The sequence below is a fragment of the Camarhynchus parvulus genome, chromosome 21 (genome assembly GCF_901933205.1).
Source record: "Camarhynchus parvulus chromosome 21, STF_HiC, whole genome shotgun sequence".
NCBI lineage: Eukaryota > Metazoa > Chordata > Aves > Passeriformes > Thraupidae > Camarhynchus > Camarhynchus parvulus.
In genome coordinates, this window is record NC_044591.1 from 2090494 (window position 1) to 2103565 (window position 13072).

At 49.1% G+C, this 13072-nt stretch overlaps 1 protein-coding gene across 2 annotated transcripts in view; it reads right to left on the minus strand.

Moving 5' to 3' along the window:
* Nucleotides 1-10735: 10735 nt before the first annotated feature.
* The window catches only part of EPHB2 (EPH receptor B2), a 129286-nt gene continuing 126949 nt past the window's right edge, over nucleotides 10736-13072 (minus strand). Inside the window, exon 16 of one of the 2 annotated variants that reach the window (XM_030964023.1) lies at nucleotides 10736-11046. In XM_030964023.1, the coding sequence (XP_030819883.1) occupies nucleotides 10938-11046 (109 nt within the window). In that variant the 3' untranslated portion in view covers nucleotides 10736-10937. The remainder of the gene's footprint in view (nucleotides 11047-13072) is intronic. The other variant, XM_030964024.1, reaches the window with a different exon arrangement.

Consider the following 13072-nt stretch of genomic DNA (forward strand, 5'->3'; position numbering starts at 1 on the left):
ATTTATTCCCAACATAGAGTTCAAGCTGGGGGTTGGTTGCTTAGACACTGAAATGCCTTGAATTTCCTTCTCCTCTTTACAATTGCTTGTCAATCCATTGGGCATTGATACCTTCATGAATAATGAAGAAAAGGAAGATCATCACTGAAGTTCTAAGCTAAAATACTCAAACATGTACACATATAAATTTGCAGCACATTTTAAGTAAAGAACAAGTTAGTGACAAAGAGAGTGGGTAATTTATTGCTACACTTGAGGGTTAATTATTCAGATTAAATGGTTTAAGTGGGGTAACAGTGGTATCTGTTTATCTTGGAGTCATTTACCAGGCACTAGACAAGTTCTGGGAATGTTTTCTCCCTTTTAAGTAATCAATATCTCTCTCGTTTCTTTACCTTCATATTTACACCCAAGGAGGATTATTGGGAAGGGGAAAAATTGGATAAAGCACCTAGAAAGGAAAGCCACAAGCAAATGCTTCAAACTTTACAATTCACATTTATTTTGAAAAAATGTTTTGTTAAAAATACTCCTACAAAGGCATTGGAGCAGCAGGTTTCTGTTTCCTTTATAAATACATCTGATTTATTTATTTATTTATTTCTTCTCAGTAACACCGAAAGACATCTGACAAAGCCAGGGAAGCCCTGGGCTGAATGGAAGACACATCCCTGTGTAACAAGGACCTGCACATGATCTCCCCATTCACAATTAAAAAAAATACAAATACTGTCATGAAAAGTGTTCTGTTGTCCTCAGGGTCACGGCCAACACAGAGAGAGCAGGAAGCCAGGGCTGGGGACACCCTGGGACACCCTGGCTGATGGATCCTGGCCCTGGTGGCAGGGGAGGGCAGGACACAGTGTGACACCCTCGTCTTTGGGGGGCTGCAGGACTCACCCCATTTCCCCCTCCCACTCTGCAACTCCTTCCAGAGCCGTGACCACGAGGTCAGAGCCTGGCAAAGGCTCCTCTCCCTGCAAACCTGCCCTGTGCCACCAGCAGCTCCCCCACAAACCTCCCAGGGAAGGACATTTTCCAGCAGATGCTGCCACATCATGTCCTGTGGGAAGACCCCATGGGCAGATCACAGGAGCCAATGCCCTGATGGACAAGAGAATTCCCTGCCACGTCTCCCCCAGTACCTCACTGCCACCTCACTGTCACCCCTCCCCTCCCTCGGGGACCTGCTTGGGATTTGGTGTCTGAGCCAGGAAGAGATCTCCCCTGCAAGGAGTCCTTTGGAATGGGAGCACAGACAGCAACCTTGGCTCTTCAGTTCCTCAGAAGCCCATGGGTAGATGTCAGCACAGGAAGGAGGTTTGGATACCTGTGCCCAGCTCATCCTGTGAGGAGATCTCTGAGCTCCCAAACTCCTGTTTCCTGCTCCCCAATGCTCTCAGACCACGACTTGGCAAAATGAGAAGGGTCATGCCTTTATTTGGGACATGCTTGGAAGCACCAGGCTCATTTATCCAGCAAGAACTGTGACTCCTCAGCTCTGGCTTCAGGGGCTGGAACACCCCCAGGCTCCCCAAACTTAAACCAGGGCCTCAAAGCACTCCCTGGGTAGACTGAGCTCCCATCAATCCAAAGAGCACGGCAGGGAGTGACACAAGGTCAGCAAAGCCCTTCCAAAGCAAGCCTGGAAGTACAAAATGTGTTCTAACACCGATGGATGTGCTCCTTCTCCCGTGGCAGGGCTGGAGCCTTTCCCCTGAGTGCCCCAGGGAACACTGCCCAGGGATCCTGACACACCACACCTGCTCTCATACAGCTTTCTACTGCTTTATCCAGGAAGATCTGTGATGTGAGGTGGATGTTTCCAGAAAGAAAGGGAGGCAAAGGGGGGATTTTTAATGGGGAGAGATGTAGCTAAGCAGAGGTTCCCTGCAGAGACGTGCTGGGCCAGCTCCAAGGAAGAGAATCCCTGGCCTTGGCCAAACCTGAACAAACCATGCAGCCCTTCCATACTGGGGAGGGGACAGAGGGCAGAGAAGCAGCAGAGAGAGAGAGCTGAAGGTGGAGGACAAGCAATGACAAAGAAAAGGGTGCAAGAGTCACAGGCTGAAAAGTGAATGGAGAATTCACTGGAGGATGGCACCCAACAGAAATCTCCAGTGCAGGGGCTGTGGATCCACAAAAGAAGCAGCAGATGCAAGACCCCATCTCTGATCCTTGATTTCTCCCCCTCCATCTCCAGCAGGATGGCAGGGGATGTGCTGGGATGTGGGGTCTTGGAGGATCATCCTGAAGAGCGGGAAGCAAAGGCAGGACCCAGGCAGGAGAACCTGGGTGATCCAGGATGACACCCACAGGGATTGCCCTCCTTGGCAGGGCATCCACAGACTGCAGCTCCTGCTTAGTGTCTCCAACTCTCTCACCCTCCAAGGAGGCTTTCCTTCCTCCCCTGCTCAAACCAGGCTTTTCCCTGCTCAGATCCCACTGTTGGATGGGACAGGAATGACCACACTTGCCTGTCCCTCTGCCCATGGCCAATCCTGGGCAGGAGGAGCTGGGCTGTTTCACTTGCCCCCACTGTTGAACAGCTTGAAAGAAAACTCTGGAGCTTGAGGGATGGATGGTCAGTGCTGCTACAGACCTGAGGGACCCAGCCACACCTGACAGCCTCACCCTCAGCAAGTTCTCACTTCAGAACCCCGGAGGATTTTGCAAACTCCTGCAATCTGAACTTTATTTCTCTGTACTTCAGAGAATGGCCAACATGAAACCCACAGCCCTGAACCTTGGCCACCTCACATGAGAGCTGGACTGTCCTTCACTAAAAGCTGTGATTTTCCTATGATCCCAATGCTCCTGGGATCCTAGACACAGAAGCTGGGACTTTTAGAGGAAAAAAGAACCATCAGAGAGCTCATAAACCCATCATGTCCTCCTGGATGCCAGAGCCCAGGTGGGGCCAAGCAAGAAGCACCGATGCACCAACCTGTCCCTTCCCTGGTCCCCTACAGCTCACAAGGGTCTGCAAGGGCCAGGAAAGCAGCCAGGGACCCTCCAGCCTGGCCCTTCTCCCACATTCCTGGGCTGCTCTGCGGAGGGACAAAAATCCCTGCCCATGCCAAAGACCTTTTCACTCGTGGCAGACCAAGCAATGGAGGGTTTTAATGTCTGCATCTAAGTTGTCCCAGGACATAAAGAACAAATTCATCTTCAGAGTTGGGCCAGTACTCAAAACCAAACCTTGCACTTAATCCCAGCCTGGATCTTGTCCTGGAGCCCTCAACACTCAGTGCCTGCTCTGGGGCCCCTCTGGGACTTCCCTGCACTCCTCCAGCCCAGCCCTGAGTTCCTCCATTACACCAAGAGCTTTTTGCCCATTTTAGAAGCTTGTCCCCATCTCCTTTCTTGCATTTTAACCCTTGAGGAAGCTCTGACACATCCATTTGGACTCGTGGTCAGATTGCCACCCAACCAGCAGGTCACAAGGCTGAGCCAGCCTGTGCAGAGGGACAAATCTCACTGTCAGAAACCTCTCTAGAGCAGAGGGAAGGACAGGCATCTCTGATACCCAGCACTACTAAGGTTCTCTGGCTCATGAAAGAAGGTTCGAGGTAAGAATACTTCCACAGAGAGCTTCCACATCCAACACGTGATGGATCACTCAGTCAATCTCTCTTTTTTTGTGCTTTTCCAGTTGTCTGAGGCACTGATGTCCCACTGCAACTCTGAGCCCCAAGGATGCCTTGGGATACACAAGAAACTGAGAAGAGGAAGAAGTGGTTTCCTCTGACATGGGAAGCCCTCTGGCTCCACACAGAAATCCTTCCCCAGAAAGAGTGAAAATGGAAAATCCATGATACTTGATGGAGTGTTTGGGCTTTTAAGAGATGTAGAATGTGTCAGTCCCAAGAATACGATTGAATAAAAGAATTTCTGCAGGAATCCTGTTACACACCCTGTGCTCCCAGGCATCCATGACCCAGAGAAACTGGAAGAGGTATTTTTGTGTCAAGATTAGTCTTTTAAAAGTTTGTCCAGTCACCTTTTGAATCCCAGAATGTTTTGGGTTGGAAAGGACCTCAAAGCTCACCCATTCCCACCCCCTGCCATGGGCAGGGACACCTTCCACTATCCCAGGGTGTTCCAAGCCCCATCTAACCTGGCCTTGGACAGTGCCAGAGATCCAGGGGGAGCCACAGCTCCCCTGGGCAATCTGTGCTGCAGTCTCCCCTCTCTCACAGGGAAGAATTTCTTCCCAAAATCCAATCTAAACTTACCCTCCTTTAGCTTAAAGTCATCTTTTCCTTTCAATCCATCCAGTGCTGGCTATCCATGCTCCAGCCATGAGTTCCACCCTCCAACCACTGTGCCCTGTGCCAAGGAATATTCTGGAATATTCTGCTTCCCCTGCCTTCGAGCTGTTACTGTCAGAAACAGTGACTGCTGCTTTCTCACCTTTCTCACATCTTTCCTGATTTAAGGGCATGAAATTTTTATCATTGTGGTTTACCTCTGCCAGAACCAAGAATCAAAATCTATTTATCTTTTATACCTCCCACAGACCTCTGGCTGTTACAGAAGCCCTGATCTGGCTGCACCTATCTGTATATTTATTGCACCTATCTGTATATTTATTTCTTCATTTCAGTGTATCCCTTTTGAGTGGAGGAGAACAAAAGCATCTCCAGCATTTGCAGAGCCAGCACATCAAAAATTCACTGGCTCATGACCTTGTGTGAAGGCTCCTGAATGCCAATATTTGATGGCAATCAGAGATTTCACATTTGTTCTCCACCAGCAAAGGCCAAGCCAGGCTGTGGGTCTGCCACACCATCTGTCCCAGACTGGTGATTTTATCAACCTCCATCTCCCAGCCCAGCCCACTCAGCCTGGAGTCAGTGAGCTGGGAGTGCAGACCAAAGGCAATTTGGGGAAAAGGGGGATCTGACTGCCAGCTTCATCCTCAGGTAGAGTAACACACTTCCCCCAGTCCTCCTGGAATCTGGGATGGTTTGGGTTGGAAAGGACCTTAAAGATTATCTTGTTCCAACTCCCTGCCATGGGCACGACTCCTCCTTGAACCCCTTCCATTAGTTTTTCATAACACAGCTGTTTGGCTCTTAAAGACAAAATTTATTCCTTCCCTCCCAGATTTAGATGGAATAACCAAAGGATATGGCACGACATGTGTGCAAGAGCTCCAGACCAACCCCAGAGGTAGAAGCTGAAGTTACAGTTGAGGCAAGTGAAGAATTCCTGAAGTTTACTGGAACAAAAGAGCTGAAAATGGATCAACCAAGTGTTTGTTGTTCTTTTTTTCATGAAGGCAAAACGGAGTTCCTGATAAAAAATGAGGCACACGAGGCTGAGTGTGGTTTGTTTGCAGGGCTGGCAATTGGGCACTGGGACGTCCCAAGGAATCAGACAGGGAGACACAGTGGCACTGCTGCTGCACTCCTGCAGAGCTCACAGAGGAATTTCTTGCAGAATTTTAAAAGGAGAAAAAAAGGGAGAGATACTGCTGAATAGGTTTTAAGACAGCAGGAATGCAGATTCAGGAAAGGATTTGTGGGGAGAGAGGACTTCTTGCTTCCAGTCCCAAATTTCTGCAAATAACATTTGTCAGTGGAGTTGGCAGGAGTTTACACAGGGACAGCAAGGAGGTAAATTCCAGGAAATATTTGGAGAGTGCAGGGAGTTTTCTGGGAGAGCAGTGGAAGATTGGAACACATATGGAAGCAAACACAGGCCAAGGTTGTGTCCTGGGAAGGGCAAAGAATTACAAGAAGCAAAGACATCCTGAACAAGTTTAAATAAAAAAAAGCCAAAACGTGACTGTAGATTAAAAAAAGTTGAATCCTGTATGTGAAAAGCTTGCAAATATGTAACATTTTTGAGGATGGAAAAAGACCTACATTAAATCAGCCTCGAGTTAGACATGCAGGAAAGATGATTTACATTAAAACAATAAACTCCACTAAAGCAAACCAGACAGCAGTGACACTTCCAGGACTCTGTTGTACATCCAAGGCAGTCCCAGATTTATTGCATCATCAGAGGATACAACTGTTAACGATGCAGCAGAGTTCAAGCCCTGACTCCAGGATTCATATAAATCAGCCTGGCAAATAGAACAAGAAATTTCCTCAGCTGCTCAAACCCTCCAAGAGGTTCTCTCTACAGGCCACTGCTAATCCACAGCCTGGGTGAGGATTCCTGGGAAAGAACCTTTCCTTCAACCCAGATTCCAAGAAGAGCTTCAGGGGGTGTGGGAAAAGCCCTGTAGTCCAGCCAGAGGCTGATGCTGCTGAAGGTCCCTCAGCTCAGCTCAGCTCAGGCCAGGAGGGAGCTGCTCTGGGTAGTGCTCATTAGCCAGTGCAGAGAGCAGGATCCTGGTCTGGGGAAGGGCTCACAGGAGCCAGCTCTCCCTGTGGGCTGATCTTGCAAGGCACAGCTCCCAAGGATGAAGCTCTGCTGTGTCCCCAGGTCCTGCCCTGCATGTGGCTCTCCCTCACCATGAGCTGACCCTGCTGTACAACTGCAGTGGAGCCATGGGATGGATCCCAGCCCACCCTGGGATCAGAGCACTGAAGGAAGCCTGCAGCAGTGGGGAACCCTGAGACAGCCACGTTTATCTGGGGCACATGGAAGCCCCAACACGGGTTACTGTCCTTGGGAGCTGCTGCTCGGCAGTGAGGATGTTATGGAGAGGTGAAGCTCCTCAGCTGCTGAAAAGCACAAATCCCCACTAATTCATGAAAGGCAGTTCTGAGGGTTTACATGGGAGGAGAGCAGATCCTTTAGGGAGGGGATGTGCAGCTCACAGTGCCCTGTTTTGTGTCCCCACAGCCACTAGGACAAGTGACTTCTCATGGCACTGCTGTGTCTTACAGGACTGTTTTTCCTCTCTCCTTCACAGCCCTGGCTGTAACTCCAGCAAATGGGGTGGTGGCAACAGCTGGAAATGACCCACAAAACATATTTTAACTTTTTACTGTCCACATATGCTTTGCTTCCTCTGCTCTGCCCTGTGATGCTCTGCAAGATTTGAACTTATCACTGTCCAACCAACTGAGCACTTCCAAGCTGCTCAGCATTCCCACTGAATGCCATCCACAGGCTGATCCTCAGCAGGAAACGGGAAGGGGAGAAGGGAAGGGCTGGGAGGTAGCTTGAAAGGTACAGGGGAAATGTGAAAATTGCAACAAGCTGCCTGAAAAATCTCCATGTGATGATTTTTGTTACGTACCCACACATGCACACATGCACATGCACAACAGCATTTCACAGTGTCAATGTTAGCAAGTGCCTTTTCCCCTTTTCCCCTTGGAACACGCCGAGTTTTCCATCAGACTCCCATTTGGTAGCAGTACATTGGAGACCCATGAAATAAATATGTCATTGTCACTCCAGTGCCTCTGCCCTCACTGTGCAGCATGTGCCAGAGGCGTTTACAACCAAAGCACTTGACAGGAACTCGGCTCCTCGTGCTCCCAGGAGAGCTGAAGGATGCAGAAAACTGCAGTGTTTTCTGGACCATGCCTGTTTTAGCCCAGCTCTCCATTAGTCCTACACAGCCAAACACAGATGTCACAGCTGTGTCTGGTACAGACAGATGGGAAGGTGTTACTTTCAGTACCACCACCACCGTGTGATTTTTGGTCAGAAGAAGAGACAAGGATGTGCTTTCTCTGTCCTGCAGATGGCTGCCTCAGCTCTGGGGCTGTGGCACTGGACCTGTCCTTCACAGTGGGCTGGGTCTGGCAGGTAGATGTGTCTGAAGCAGCCAGCAAGGAGATTCAGTGCATTGAGACAAAATGTCTCCAAATGAAAAGACCTGAAGTGCCTTCCAAGGCCTGGGTGGCTCTCTAGGGATGCTGCCTGGGCATTGCTCCTCCTTAGTGTCTGGAGGAATGTGGGGGTGGCAGAGAACAGTCAGGAATTGTCTGGGGAGGACAAGTGAGGGGCACCACGTGCTCCTTCCACATGGCTGCCCCACAGGAACCTGCTGGTGAGTTTTGTAGGCAGAGCTCTCCTGGCAGAGCTCCGGGGCACGAGGTCACTCCTGGCTGTGGCTGGACATTGGCACAGCACCATCCTGCCCCCACCCTGCACTGCCATCAGAGAGCTTCACAGGCCTTTGGGGCACAGGGACAACTGCTCCTTGTCAAAGCACAGCAGCCACAATGTGGGACAGACACCAGGGGAGGCTCCCACACCACACTGGGACTGGGCACACCTGGGAGCTCCTGGTTTCCCTGTGTGCCCTCTGCAAACACTTCCTGTGGTTTAGTCAACTCCAGTGATTTTTATGTCCTTTCAAAGCTGAGCCCATCACCTGACCAGGAGCAAGTGCCTTTTGGATGCAAAGGCATTCCAAGTATCCCTTTGGATACACAGGCAAACCAGGCTGGATTTGGGGCAGAGCTGCCCCTCCAGGTACCACCTGCACAGCCCATGCCTACAGCCACTGCCCCTCTCTCCACACCACTCTGTGCCACCTGCCAGCCATGCAGGGAGATGCTGGGGCTGTCCCAGGGGATGCCCTGTGGGCACTGAGCTCAGGACAGGAGCCTGGCACCCAGCACACATCTCCTGCCAGGTTCCCATCACTGCAGGCAAGCCCAGAGCTGCAAACCCAGGGCTGGGCTGGATGCAAACATAAACATAATACTGCACTAGAGATTTTGGATTAACAGGGGCTGGAGGGACAATTGAAAAGCCCCTGGGCTGGAGCACCTAACCCTGGGACAGGGCAAGAGCTCAGGAGAGAAGTCTCACTTGCAGGGACTGCTCTGATGCCACTTGCAGGGGCTTTGTTGTTGGATCTGCTCTGGCAGCAGAAAATGCTAGAAGCATTTCATTAAGGGCCTCGTATTTTACAAGCAGTCTGGGGAGATGATGTCTGGCCACAGAGGTCTAGACAGCTTGGGATTTTCATCCACAGCAGACATACTTCCTCTTGGATTCAGCTCCTGGAAAATAGAGCCAGGCAGCTCCCAGTGAACGTGCCTTCAACACTCACTGCTGCCAAAAACAAGAGGAGGAGCCCAGGAATGGCATGGCAATGGCAGCCAAGGGCTGTAAACACCAGTCCTGAGGCCATGCCCAGGAGATGGGTGGGAAAATGCCACATGTGGAATGCTTCAAAGGATGCAAGGTGGTGCTGGGCACAGAGAACAACCTGATTCTCATCTGCACCTCCCTGCGCTCAGCTGGTGGCATTCACACATCCCAAAGACCTGGTCAGTAACTAAAGAATTTTTTTCAGTTATTTACAAACCCACTGACTGATCATTCAGCTTCATCCACAGCATTTTGCCTCTGGAGAGCTGGGATTGGAGTTTTTGCTGTCCCGGGCTCTCTTTGACGTGAGGGGCTGAGCCTGAAGCTGCATCACCCAAGGAAGGGACAGGGTCCCCAAGGCACAGAGCCCACCTGCCCAGCCTGGAACCTGCAGGGACCCTTCCCCACCTGGAGATAACACAATCCCCTCTCCAAAATGCTGTGCCACGAGCTCCTCTGAGAGGACTGGGCTTGCCCTGCCTTTCCCATGCACCAATCCAACACCTTCCTCAGCAGCCAGACACTTCCAAAGGGCTCTGAAGCCATCTGTGGGTCATCATTTCCTCACAAAACCCCTCCACCCTCCCACATTTCCCTCCCAACCCCCCTGTGATGCTGTTCACCCCCAAGTTGAGCTGGTGGCCATTTCCCTTTGGCAAACACCTGGAACCTAAACAGCCACAAACATCTGTCGTGCCATGACCAATTGGAAAGAACAAATAAGCAAACGGGAGGAAATGTGCATATAAAAAACCTTTTTCTCCTGGCATATGGTCAATAAGCTGCAATTTTTCCTTCCACAGGGAAGGGATTTAAGTTCTTGGATGATATGATGCTTGGAGATGTCATTTCTTTTTCATTAAAAAAACCAAACCCCCAACCAACCGAAAATTTCCAACCCCAAACTCACAAACTGATGTTAACAAAACAATGTAAAAGGACAAATCTCCCAACAATGACAACCGAAAAATAAAGGTACACGTCAGCATTTGTAATCAAAAACTACTACATACTGTACTTGGGAAGTCTTCTGGGAAAAGATCATTGGCATCTAGAAAGGATATCACTAAAGTCTTGAGCAATGATATGTATGAGACACGATGCCATTGGAGGGTGGATGGACGGACCCTTAGGAAACTGTCACTCACAAAACTGTTCCATGACAAGAGAAAATAAGAGATGTAAAAAGGATTGGTTTTCCCCATCCCCACCCCCCCAGGCGTTACAGATTCCTTCTCATTTGTCGGAAACAGCCTCCTCTAGTCTTAGTTTATTTGTTGTGGTTTTGTTTTTTTTTAAAAAAAAAAAAGTCTTCAGCTTTTGAAGGAGTCCATCAGTTTCTGAGATGCACTTGGTTTCACAGCACCAAAGAGCTTCAGCTCTCCCCCTCTGATCTGCTCGCAGGGGCTCTGGGGAAGGGCCTGGCTCACAGCATTCCCAGAGCCCACGGGAGGAAGAGATGTGCTTCTCGTGGCCTTTCCTTGCATTCCTCTTCCTGGAGAAGTCCCACTGCTCCAGAGGTGCCTGGGTCCAGCTGCAGCAGCCTTGTGCAAGAGGAAACATGAAGCTGCTCTTTTCTCTTCCTTTGGAGACTCCCATTGGTCTTGGAGCCCTTTTCAAGAATGCAATTGCTTTATTATTATTTAAAAATATTTTGTAGTTTGTTTGTTTTTTGTTTTTTTTTTCAAAATAGTTGTCTTTTTTTTTGTTCCCTTTTTCCATTGCTTAAATTCTAGAAGCTCTTGGCAACTTCTCATTGTTGAGGACAGGGTGTTCCCTCCTGCTGCCATGATCCTCAGAGCAGCTGCCTGTCTCTGGTCCATGCAGAACACTCAGGAACTGGAGCTTGGACATACAGGGGCAAAGGGGAGCAGGGCCTCAAGGAGGAGGAGTGGGAGGACAGGCAGCTATCAAACCTCCACAGACTGGATTTGGTTCATCTGTGCTCTCATCACCTGGATACTGTTCAGAATTTTCTTCTGGTGTCCTGCTAAAGTGACCCCGACTCGCAGAATGTCCCTTTGGGAGGAAAGGAAACAAAAACAAATATCAGGAGGTATTTTCTCAAAGCAGAACAAGATCACAGATGGTATTTAAAATTATATTTAAGGTCCCTTTCAACCCAAACCATTCTGGGATTCTGTGATTCTATGATTCCCTGATTCTATGAGTCCATGAGAATGGTATTTAGAGAGCTGAAGTATCCACAGATTTCTTTCATGAATGAAACAAACAGATGCAAACCCTGTGAAACCTTTACTCTTTCACTTTTTCCTGCTTATTGTCCCATCTTTGCACTTTCTACCTACCTGCAGCACCCTCAGAGTCCTGAACCTCAACAGAGAGTGTGAAACAAAATGCCACAGGCTCTGCTCTCTGCTTGTGAGTCAATTTGTCTTAAATTTTTTACCCATCTACTGCTTTGGATTTTGGATTTTCTTTCATTTTGTGACACAACAACCCGTTTTTCCTACCCCTGGAGACACAGGACAGGGATGTGCTGCCCCTCCTCAGTGCAGATCTGACCCCCATATGCAGACGATGCTGTTCTTGATGCTTTTCCTTTGAGCTGATAAGACCATGAAGTGATCAATTTTTGCACTTATCCTTTTGTTAAATCATGGTGATCTCATTTTTGGGCAGCTTCTATTTTTTATAGATTTAGACATCTGAGAGAAATCAAAGTCATGCCGAGAGCAGGAGCGTGGCACTAAATTGGTCCTGTCTGTGTCTCCAGCTGAGTTTGCTCTCATCTCCCCCTTGGCAAATAAACCTCAGTCATGAAATCTTCAGATCTTCCTCTTCCCATCAGGGGATGGGAGGCCACGCGACCCAAACCTGACTTGAAGGAATTCCAGGTGCCTTTTGTCCTCGAGTGTTAGGAACAGATGTTTAAGGGGAAGAGTGGCAAAATCTTTGCCATGTTTAGAGTGGAGGTTATTGGGCAAAGCAGGGTAAAGGAGAGCTCCAAAGGGTGGAAAAAATTCTTCACTTGTGTCTGTAAACAGAGTAAGACTGTAGCTCTGCACAACCCAGTGATTCCAAGCCTTCTACCCTGATCATTAAATATTTGATTGGATATTGGGAAGGAATTCTTTGCTCAGAGGGTGGTGAGGCCCTGGCTCAGGTTCCCAGAGAAGCTGTGGCTGGCCCTTCCCTGGAAGTGTCCAAGGCCGGGCTGGATGGGGTTTGGAGCAAGCTGGGACAGTGGAAAGTGTCTTAAAGCTTTAAGGTCCCTTCCAACTCAAATGGTTCTGTGACTCTTGAAAGATAACTGGGTGTCCCAGGTGTCCCAGCCTGCAGAAAAACCAGTGAGAATCCTTTCCAGCAGGTCAGTGTTGAGACCATGTGGATTTGGGGAACTCAGTCAGCTTTCAGGAAACACTCACACTTTGCTGGCTCTCCAAATTTGGATAAACCAGCAGCTCCACTGACATTCCTATCAGCTTCTGCAATGGCCACTGAACATCAGGGAGTGGTGTCAAGTCCTGTTACCCCACAATTTTCCAAGGAAAAAGGACTGTCCTCTCTATTGTACATTCAGCCAAGCAGGTGAGAAATGTGGAATGGAAGTCTGCCAAAACTAGTGGGACATAGCTGAGGATGCCCTTAGAATTGTGGTGAAGGCTCTTGGAGAGGACTTGAAGGATGTGGTAAGGGACTGGGAGAACTGGCATTTAAGGGACACTGAGGATGTCTGTGAAAGAACAGCCAGCATTAGCTGGATTGTCTGCATCCTGCCTGCTGTCAGATATTGCAAAGAGCAGAACCCAGGCAGGGGTGGGTTGTGGTCTGATACCTCTCTTTGATCAAAGTTCTTCCCTACTCTTCAGATTTTTGTGGACTCTCTCTCATTCTGTTGTATAAACCCAGGCAATACTGTGACAAAATCATCCCCAGGGCCTTGGGATTGCACCACAGATGTCCCAAAACAGTCAGAACTGCCATGGGAACTTCCCAGCAGCAAATAAAAAGCCAGAGAAAGTCACAGTGGCTGTTTGAGTGAATGGATTCTGACTCACTGGTAGATTTAAGCATCTGGATT